Genomic DNA, 10529 nt, shown 5'->3' with positions numbered 1-10529 from the left:
CTCAGTTCCTATAGGCCAGAGGCGGGGCTCGGGGGCGGAGTCAAGGGAATACCCAAGACCTGTCCTTGGGAGCCCAGCGACCGTAGGCGGTCTCACCAGCAGGCGGCGGGAATCGGGGGCGCGGCCGCGGCCCCGCCCCTTCCCGGACTCGCCCCGCCCCGCCCCGCCCCTCGGTGCGCATGCTCCTTGGTGCCTCAGGCCATCTCGCGCGCTCCCGATAGCACGCTTCTCTGGCTCTGGCCCGACCCCGCCCCGCGCCCTCCCACGCACGCTCCGCACGCAGACGCGGCAAACGTGCGTTTCCCGCGTGTCCTCCGCACGGAGGCGCTCGCAGGCTTTCTGCTGTGCCGCAGGGGCGTGTGGTGGCTCCTTCGCTGCAGAAGTTTGGAGCCCCGGCCGTTCCAGTGACTTAACGATGTCGCAGTCAGAAAAGGAACAAATGACCTTAGTGTTAATAACTTGTTTCCTTTTAACCCACAATGTTTGAGATGTTATTTCCTCAGAGGTAGTGAATGTAAGAAACTGAAACCATTCACCTCAAACTGGGACTTGAACCCGTGTGCGGAAACTTGGACCCTGCCAAAGCCCAGCTTGGAACTTAAACCCAAATGGCTGGGACTCGAAGGTGGCCAAAACTCACTGTCTTGGGAGATCATACATCTGGTTTCAGGACCGAATGAAGCTCAAGCTCTTGATGTCTCATCACAGAAAAAATTCAGTGAGAGACAGAGTGGTAGGTAAGAAGTAGATTTATTTAGAGAGAAACGCTCCACAGTATGTGGGCCATTTCAGAAGGAAGGAGCAGTTTCAGGAGAAACTCATGCCATAGAGTGGACCATGGAAGAACCCAAGTGCAGCCTCGAAATGTGGTAGTTAGCTCTTAAGGACTGGGTAATTCATAGGCTAATGAGTGAGACAGTTATTCCAACGATTTTGGGAAAGAGGTGGAGATTTCCAGGAATTGGACCACCACCCACTTTTTGGTCTTTGATGTTCTTGGAACTGTCTTGGAGCCTCTGGTGCGTCACTTAGCTTGCTGAGCTGTTACTGAGGATGAAGGTCTAGTTGAAGTTGACCTGTCTGCCATCTTGGACCCATTTGGTTCTAATCAGTTTACCTCATGTCCTTGGGTTTCATCATTCTTTAAAAGGTTGTGCCCTACCCTCTTCCCTCTTGTTTACAAACTACACATGAAATAGCTTATTCTTCCTGCTGAATCTGGGAGCCCTGTGTGCAATACTTTGGCCACCTAATGTGAAGAACTGACTCATTTGAAAAGACCCTGATGCTGGGAAAGATTGAAGGGGACGACAGAGGGTGAGATGGTTGGATGGCATCACTGACTCAACGGACATGAATTTGAGTAAATTCTGGGAGTTGATGGACAGGGAGGCCTGGCATGCTGCAGTCCATGGGGTTGTGAAGAGTCGGACACGACTGAGCAACTGAACTGAACTGAACTGAACTGTGTGCATCTTGCTCTGGCCACACATTTGTGGGGAAGGCCGTGGATCCGGGCACTTGGGAGCCAGGCCTAGGGTTCAGACAGGGCATGGTGTCCAAAGGGCACAGCAGACACTGGCCTGGGAGGAGGAAGAAGTGGAGATAATGTAGGAACCGGATTGTAGAGGACTTTCAGGTCATGCTACTTGACCTGAAAAGAAGAAGCTTGGGGAAAAAAAAAAAGAAGCTTGGACTGTATTTTTTGTGAAGGGAAGGAGTCTAGGAGAGACATGACCAATGCGAAGTTCAACAAAACCTTTCTTATAAACTTTTGTATTGAAGTACTATATTACGTATACTTAGAGGGCTTGTAATGAAGCGTTTAGCTCCGTGAATTTTCACAGACTAAATGTACACCCATATAGCCATCATCTTACCAAGCCTTCAAGTGGTTTGTTTCTTAAACAAACAAAAAATTGTTGGAAGTAGTTACAGAAATGTACAGGAGGCCACCTGCACCGTGCCTCCCCCAGTGCTAACATCTTGCCTACCTAATGTACCCCATGGAAACCAGGTGAGTGTTGTTGGTGCAGGCCACAGGACTTATTCAGAGTTTACAGTTTTGCATGGGTTCACTTACATACGTGTGTGTACAGTTGCTCTGTACCATTTTGCAACAGCGATTTTGAGAACTGGAGTTGCTCTGCATCCTCACCAGTACTTGATATTATATTGTCAGATCACTATATTTTTCAGGGTTTTTTTCCAACCAACTTGGTAGGTGTAGAGTAGAATCTCACTGCAGTTCTATTTTTTATATTTTTGGCCACATCTTGGGGCATGTGGCATCTTAGCTCCTTGACCAGGGATTGATCCCTTGCCCCTTGCAGGGGAAGCATGGATTCTTAATCACTAGACCGTCAGGGAAGTCCCTAGTTTTGCTTATTTTATATTGTCATACAAATCGTACAGTATATATACTCTTTTTGTCTGGCTTCTCAATATAATTCTCTGAGATTCATGTTTGATTTTGTGTATATTAGCAGTTTGTTCTTTTTTATTTCTAAGAATACTGCATTGTATGAATATACCACAATTTGTTTAGCCAGGCATTTAACAATGGACACTTAGGGTGTTTCTAACTTACGACCATTGTGAATATATTCTAGTAGAGACTGTCCCCCAAATAGATTGTGCCAGCCTATGGATTCTGTCACCAGAGTGACGGTGAAGAGGCATCGTAAACCTGTGCCATGGACCCTCTTTTGTGGTGGTTTCTTTGGGAGGGGACTAGGCATTCTTGGTTCCTACTGGCCTCCCCCACCCTATTTTAAGGTCTTCGTTAGGGATTAAATCTTCTGGGAAATGTATGTCTGCTCTGATCTCAAGGATCGTGACACTGCACCATGTCCTCTTTGTGAAGATCCTCAGAAGAAATTCCTGTCGAGTCTCAGCAGCAGAAATAATTTCACTTCTCCGGAACAGTTGGTTTGTTCTTATTTTAAGGATACTGAGTTGGCAAGTGATCAAGTTACACACACGTGAGGGTTTACGTATGCACTGCCGCTTGCTTTTGTATCAGCCTTACACATGGCTCCATTTCGTGTGCCTGTCTTTGTGTGGTTTTCATCTCCTGTTACTTCCCATTCTTGTTTTCTTGGTGTACTTTATGGATATTTGGGAGCCATTTGTATGCTTTTCTGGCACAGGGTGGGTTATGATAAACGCTGCTTGTGCCCTGATTTGGGGGTGTCTGGCAGCAGAACATTTGCCCCCCCGAGTTCTGTGAGATATTGAAGGGCTATCTAGCAGAAAGAGGGAGGGGACTCCCTGTGACCTTGGCCTCCTTAGCGGTTGGTTAACTGGCCTCAGACCAGTACATAAAGCCCGTGCAAATCCTCCAGCCACCTCTTGGGGCTGGCTGGCCAAGTTGTCCTTAGCCCCAGATTTGTCTCTGGCTCTCCCCTGCCTGCCCCTGCCCCTCCTGGACCCATTCCACAATCCCTTCTTCATCCAGCTGCCTCTCTGTGCTCTCCTGCAGGCTGCCATCCTTGTCGCCTTTGTCTTTTCCCCTCCATCTGGAGTTCCGCATACCCTCCCTTGCCCTGCAAGTCCTGGGCTGGGGCGTGGGGTCAGTGGCGTCCCCTGCCTTGGTCCCCTCTCTCCTCTTGTCCTGCTGAGTTACAGGTTTTGGTGTTGATTGACGCGAGCGCGTGCTGGCTGAGAGGAGGAGGGTAAGACTGGGGGCTGGGGGGCAGGATGGGCCCTGAATCCGGCAGCCGTAGGAAGGAATGAGCTCCCCGAACCGGCTGTCCCCCTCACCACACCCCTGGTGTTGAAAAGAAGCTAGGAGTGACAGCTGCAGGGTTTCCTGAATTAGGGGGCCCAGGTCACAGGTTCCCGCGGGTGCGGCCTGTCTCCATGGCAGCCTCAGGATCAAGTTCAAGAGGAAACCGCACAGTGATTGGAGAAGCCTGCGTGCGAGTGCTGCACACATTCCAGAGATTAGTCGTCCCTCTCACGTCGCCTCTCGCCTATCTGAGGCAGATAGAGAGGATGCTCTGAAAACAGGGAAAGAGAATTGACAGCAGCCTGTTCCTTTGTAGGGAGAAGGAATTGTCTGGAGTGGACAGGCACTGAGAATTAGTGGGGTCTGCTTGTTTGAGATCAGGGGAGCGGCGGTCTCCATTCTCCGGGGGACCTCATGGTGCGTGTCCCTGGCTTCCTGCGAGGAGGGGGGATGGCAGTGGGGAGGAGGTCTGAAGCACGTGGCTGGCTGTGGGCCTCACCTGGCATGCAGAACAGCAGAGTCAGTACTCTGTGGTAGTGCTCTCTGACACTGGAGGTATTCAAGCAGGGGTCTCTGTGAGGGTTATTGGAGGGAGGATGGTGGGAATTTGGGTCCTTCCAAGGAAGACAGTCTCTAACTCCTGAGGTAAATGGGAAGGTCCTCTTGATGAGGGCTACTCTAGAAGAAATGAAATCTGCTGACACCTTGATCTTGGACTTCCAGCCGCCAGAACCGTGAGAAAATAAACTGTCGTTTAAGCCCCCAGTCTGTGCTATTTTGTTACGGCAATCCTAGCAAAGTAACATGCTGTCCTTTGTGACTTTTGTTTCACTTTGCATAGCATTTTCAAGGTTTAGCCACTTGTTGTAGCATACCTTAGTGTTTCTTCTTTTTTTTTAAATGACTGAATAATATCCCATTGTATAGCTGGACCACATTCAGTTTATTCATTCATCTGCTGATGGATACTTGGGCTTTTTTCACCTTTTGGCTGTGGTGAGTTATTGGCTGGGTGTTCAAGGACCTGTTTGACTGCAAACAGGACATCTTTAAATCAGATGAAGTCAACCCTTTAAACGGAGCTGGGCTCACCCTCCCTGTCTTCCTGGCTTGGGTTCCTGTGGTTTCTCTGACCCTCTGTCTGTTTCCCACATCCTCGCCCTGCCCTCCACCCCCTTCCCTGACGTGCTAACTCCTTTCCCCCCACCATGGATGCTGTTCACTTGGTTGATGGGAGAAGCACCAGGTTTGTGAGGCGGGCAGATCTGGGCTCAAGCCCAGCAGCTCTGTTCCTAGTAGGTGACCGTGAACAAGTCCCTTCAGCCCAGAGCCTTGGGCTCCTCTGTGAGGTGGTGACGTTCGCCTCCCATCCTTCCAAGACCCTGGTGGAGTGGGTGCCTCCTTGGTTCAGATGTCCTTTTCTCTCCCGTGACTGAATGAGGCCCCCTCCCTCACAAGGAGCACCATCCCCCAGCTCCCCAGCCATGAATACGGGTTGGAAGACTTAATGTTGATGTGTCAGTTGGGGTCTCCTGAGAAACAGCCAATGGGATCTGTGTTTACAGAGGGGGCCAGAAAATCAGAAATCCAAGGGGGAGGCAGCAGCTGGAAGTCAGGTATGTGGACATCACAGTCTGGAGGCAGAACTCCCTCCCCAACGCAGGACCTCAGTCTTGCCGCTTAAAGCCATCAACAGATTGGGTTAGACCCACCCACATTAGAGAGGGTGATCTGCTTGACTCAGGCTGGGGTTTAATTATTTTTAAATTATTTATTTATTTTTGGCTGTGTTAGGTGTTCATTGCTGTGTGCAGGCTTTCTCTAGTTGCAGTGAGTGGGGGAAACTCTCTAGTTGCAGTGAGCAGGCTTCTCATTGAAGTGGCTTCTCTAGTTGCGGAACACAGGCTCTAGGGCATGCAGGCTCAGTAGCTGTGGGGCAGGGGCTTAGTTGCCCCTTGGCGTGTGGAATGTTCCCCAGACTGGGGATTGAACCCATGTCCCCTGCCTTGACAGGCGGATTCTTAACCATTGGACCACCAGGGAAGTGGGAAGTCCAAATGTTAAGCGTATCTGAAAAACACTTGCACAGCAATATTTACACTGTTGTTTGACCAGCAACTGGGTGTCATGACCCAGTCAGGTTGACACACAAAATAACCCGTTGCAACTGATACCTCATCAGTTCTCTTCAAACTGATCTACAGATTCATCATAATTCAATTAAACTCCAAGAAGACTTTTAAAAAACAATTGATAGGCTGATCCCCAAATTCATGTAGAACAGTTAAAATGACTTTAAAAAAGAATATCAAAGTTGGAAGATTCATACTACCTATTTTCAAGATTTATTAGGAAGCCACGGTGATCAAAATAGTGAGATATTCAGTTCAGTTCAGTTCAGTTCAATCGCTCAGTCGTGTCCAACTCCCTGTGACCCCATGAATCACAGCACGCCAGGCTTCCCTGTCTATCACCAACTCCTGGAGTTCACTCAAACTCATGTCCATCGAGTCGGTGATGCCATCCAGCCATCTCATCCTCTGTCGTCCCCTTCTCCTCCTGCCCCCAATCCCTCCCAGCATCAGGGTCTTTTCCAATGAGTCAGCTCTTCACATTAGGTGGCCAAAGTATTGGAGTTTCAGCTTCAGCATCATCCCTTCCAAAGAAATCCCAGAGCTGATCTCCTTTAGGATGGACTGGTTGGATCTCCTTGGAGTCCAAGGGACTCTCAAGAGTCTTCTCCAATACCACAGTTCAAAAGCATCAATTCTTTGACGCTCAGCTTTCTTCACAGTCCAACTCTCACATCCATACATGACCACTGGAAAAACCATAGCCTTGACTAGACGGACCTTTGTTGGCAAAGTAATATCTCTGCTTTTCAATATGCTATCTAGGTTGGTCATAACTTTCCTTCCAAGGAGTAAGTGTCTTTTAATTTCATGGCTGCAATCACCATCTGCACTGATTTTGGAGCCCCAGGAAATAAAGTCGGACTCTGTTTCCACTGTTTCCCCATCTATTTCCCATGAAGTGATGGGACCAGATGCCACGATCTTAGTTTTCTGAATGTTGAGCTTCAAGCCAACTTTTTCACTCTCCTCTATCACTTTCATCAAGAGGCTTTTTAGTTCCTCTTCACTTTCTGCCATAAGAGTGGTGTCATCTGCATATCTGAGGTTATTGATATTTCTCCTGGTAATCTTGATTAGTGAAGGGACAGACACATACGGAATGTGATATATGTGACATATGGAATGGAACAGGACATAGTCCGGAAATAGATTCTCACATATATGGTCAATTAAGTTGTTTTGCATATGAGATCCTAGTTCCCTTACCAGCGATAGAACTTGTGCCCCTCGAAATGGAAGTGTGGGGGAAAAAAAGAAATGAAAGTGTAGAGTTCTAACTACTGGGCCACCAAGGTGTCCACATATATAGTCAGTTGATTTTTTAAAAAAGATGCAAAGGCAATTCAGGATCGATAAGACAGTAAAGAATCTGCCTGCAGTATGGGAGACCTGAGTTTGATCCCTGGGTTGGGAAGATTCCCTGGAGAGGTGAATGCCAACCTACTCCCATTCTTGCCTGGAGAATCCCATGGACAGAGGAGCTTGGTGGGCTACAGTCCATGAGGTTGCAAAGAGTTGGACACGAGTAAGCACTAACACTTTCACACTGCAGGAGAGTCCTTTTAACAAACAATGCTGGAACAACTGGATATCCATTTGTTAAAATCTAAAATTTGGTTCAGTCTTGCAACATATTTTTAAAAAAAAACACAGAAAATAGATTATAGATCTAAATGTAAAATCTGAAACTACTTCTGGAGAAAACAGGAAAAAATCTTTATGGCCTTGGGTTAGGCAAAGAGTTCTTAAGTATGACACCAAAGGTATAATTCTTAAAATAATACATTGATCAATTGGACTTTATAAAAATTAAGCATTTCCGCTCTTTGAAATACACATATAAATGAGAAGATAAGCCGCAGACTGGATAGGGAATATTTACTAATGGTATATCTGATAAAGGATTGTCTCCAGAAGACAAAAAATGGGGAAATATTTGAATAGGCACTTTATCAAAGATGCACCAAAGAAGTGGATGACAGATACATACACAGGAACATGCTTAATATCATTAGTTGTTAGGAAGGTGCAAATTAGAACTACAATGTGATATCACTACACACCTGTAAGAATCACTAAAATTTGAAAAACAGGCCATACTAAATGTTGGTAAGGATGTGGAGTAACTGGTGTTGGGATTATAAAACGGTATGGTCATCTTAGAAAAAAGTTAAGGCTAAGAGGAGTGAATTAAGAGTTTGAGATGAATATATACACACTATTATATATAAAATAGATAACCACCAAGGACCTACTGTACAGCACAGAGAACTGTGCTCAATATCTTGTAATAACATATAATGGAAAAGAATAAAAAAAATTTTTTTTTGCCATGCTGTGCAGCATGTGGGATCTTAGCTCCCTGACTGGGGATTGAACCCGTGACCCCTGAGGTAGAAGCCTAGAGTCTTAACCACTGGACTGCCAGCAAAGCCCAACTCCTAGGTATTTACCCAAGAGAAATGAAAGTGTATGTCGTAATGAATTGTATATAGATGTTTATAGCAGCTTTAAAAACCTAAAGTCTCTCAACAGGTGATAGATAACAAATTGGGATCTATCCAGGCCATGAAATACAGCTCAGAATCAAAAGGAGTCAACTATTCATATGTGCTACAATGTGAAAATGTCTCAGTATCATTATACTATGTGAAAGAAGCCAGATAAAAAAGAACGCAGATGGGATGATTCCATTTATATCAAAATCTAGGAAATGCAAACTAATGTATAGTGGCAGGAAGCAGACCAGTGGTTGCCTGGGAAGGGGTAGGCATGCATGCATGCTAAGTCGCTTCATTCACGTCCAACTCTTTGCGACCCAGTGTTCTGTAGCCCGCTAGGATCCTCTGTCCTGTAGGATTCTTCAGGCAAGAATACTGGCGTGGGTTTCTGTGCCCTCCTCCAGGGGATCTTCCCGACCCAGGGATTGAAACTGTGTCCCTTACGTCTCCTGCACTGGCAGGCGTGTTCTTTACCGCCAGTGTCACCTGGGAAGCCCTGGGAAGGGGTAGGAGAGGGTAAGAGGGAGGGACTGTAATGAACATGAAGACAGTTCGAGCATGGGGAATCCGTTTGTCATTTTGATTGTGGTTGTGTACGTGTGTGAAGATATATCGAATTGTACACTTTGAATACGTTGTTTGCATGTGGCCATTGTGTCTCATAAAACTGTTTTAAATGGAAAGTGTGTGAAAGATGCCAACCAGACTTTTGTCCTGTCCCCCATGGCCAACGGCCACCCCCACAGGGACGCCGTCCCCAGCAGGGCCAGCCGACGCCACCCCTTCTAGAGCTGGCTTTCAGGGGGCCGTCAAGTGCCCCCAGGAAGAGTGCATCAAGTAGCATGTTGCGGAAGCGCTGCTGGACAGGGACCGGTCCGTCCAGGCTCTGCCCGACCGCACAGCCTCCGATGTACCTTTTCCCTCCCGTCAGCATTCTGTCTCTTCCAGGGGAGAGGGAAGCCAAGGCTCCTCATCATCGACCTCAAAGGTCAGATGTCGCGGGCTTTCCTCAACTGACCATCAAGGCTCTACCCTCCTGACCTTTGGAGAGGGGCTCAGATGTGTGTCAGTGGCTGTCGTCTAATAGGCCCTTGGTCCACAAAGCCAAGGCGTGTGAAAGGCACTGCTCACACGGACTTCAGCTCACATGACTGCAGGTGCTGAGAAGACTCGATCCCTGACTCCCATACCAGACCCAAAAGGACACCCCACTTTTTCTCTGCTGTACACCCCTCACCCCTGCCCACCCTGCGACCCCTGTCACGTGACCCTGGGGCTGTCGTGGGAGAGGAGTCAGCCGGGCCCTGCCTTCCCCGTGGCAGCTGGTGCTGCAGGCGCAGAGCAGCCTCCGCGGCCTCCGGGGTCCGCGCCGCTGGCCCATCACGTCCGCCCAGTTGCCCTGGTGACTGTGTGACCCTGCCACCCGCCCCCGCCGCCGCCCGCCCTATAAATAGAGGCCCGGAGCAGCTGGGCTCTCTTGGCAGTCACCATGAGGGCGCTGGTCCTGCTCTGCTGCTTTGTGGCCTCACTCCTGCTCCCAGGACAAGCAGGTACGACCCCCAGCCGGTTGGCCGGACCAGCCTGTGACCCCACATGCCCCCGAGGTTTTCTGTTTACTGTGGGGTGGGAGGCTCGGGCGGTGGACGGAGGACGAGGCCTCCGTGACTCCTGGAGGCTGATGGCAGCCCTTTGGCTCCCGGCTGGTCTCACTGAGAACGCACTGAGTGCGGAGACCTGAGAGCAGTCAGGGGGCTCGTGGGGAGGAGGCCAGGTAGCGGAAGCCATGACCTGAGAGGTGCAGGCAGGTGCAAGGCCTGAGCAGGGGGCTGGGGAGAAGGGCCGGCTGGTAGATGGTAGGGGAAGAAGACCCCAAGAATCAAGACTAGAGGCTCCTAGGCGGACAGAGGACCCCGGTCTTGGAGGTGGAGGGAACCCCTGGAGGTCACTGAGTTGATCCTCCCACCTGGTGGAGATGGAGGGGTGCCTGGCTTTGCATGGGTGAGGGTGGGTAGGGGGGCACGGCTTGGAAACGATGGGACAGAGAGGGGCTCAGTTTGGGGCGGGACTGGAGCAAAGAGCTGGAAACCAAATTGGGCAGTTCAGAGGAGGGCCGGGACCCAGTCTGGAGTGGAGCTGGCTTGGCCGGGGGCTTCACTGGAA

The 10529-nt window shown here is 49.2% G+C and overlaps 1 protein-coding gene across 2 annotated transcripts in view; it reads left to right on the top strand.

Annotated features, from left to right (window-relative positions):
* Positions 1 to 9848: 9848 nt before the first annotated feature.
* Positions 9849 to 10529, top strand: part of SRL (sarcalumenin) — a 36992-nt gene continuing 36311 nt past the window's right edge. For both annotated transcript variants that reach the window (NM_001435441.1, NM_001435442.1), the window contains exon 1: positions 9849 to 9919. In NM_001435441.1, the coding sequence (NP_001422370.1) occupies positions 9859 to 9919 (61 nt within the window). In that variant the 5' untranslated portion in view covers positions 9849 to 9858. The remainder of the gene's footprint in view (positions 9920 to 10529) is intronic.

The sequence above is a fragment of the Bos taurus genome, chromosome 25, assembly GCF_002263795.3.
Source record: "Bos taurus isolate L1 Dominette 01449 registration number 42190680 breed Hereford chromosome 25, ARS-UCD2.0, whole genome shotgun sequence".
Classification (NCBI taxonomy): Eukaryota; Metazoa; Chordata; class Mammalia; order Artiodactyla; family Bovidae; genus Bos; species Bos taurus.
The sequence above is the reverse complement of the archived record's forward strand: the minus strand, read 5'-3'. Positions and strand labels throughout refer to the sequence as shown.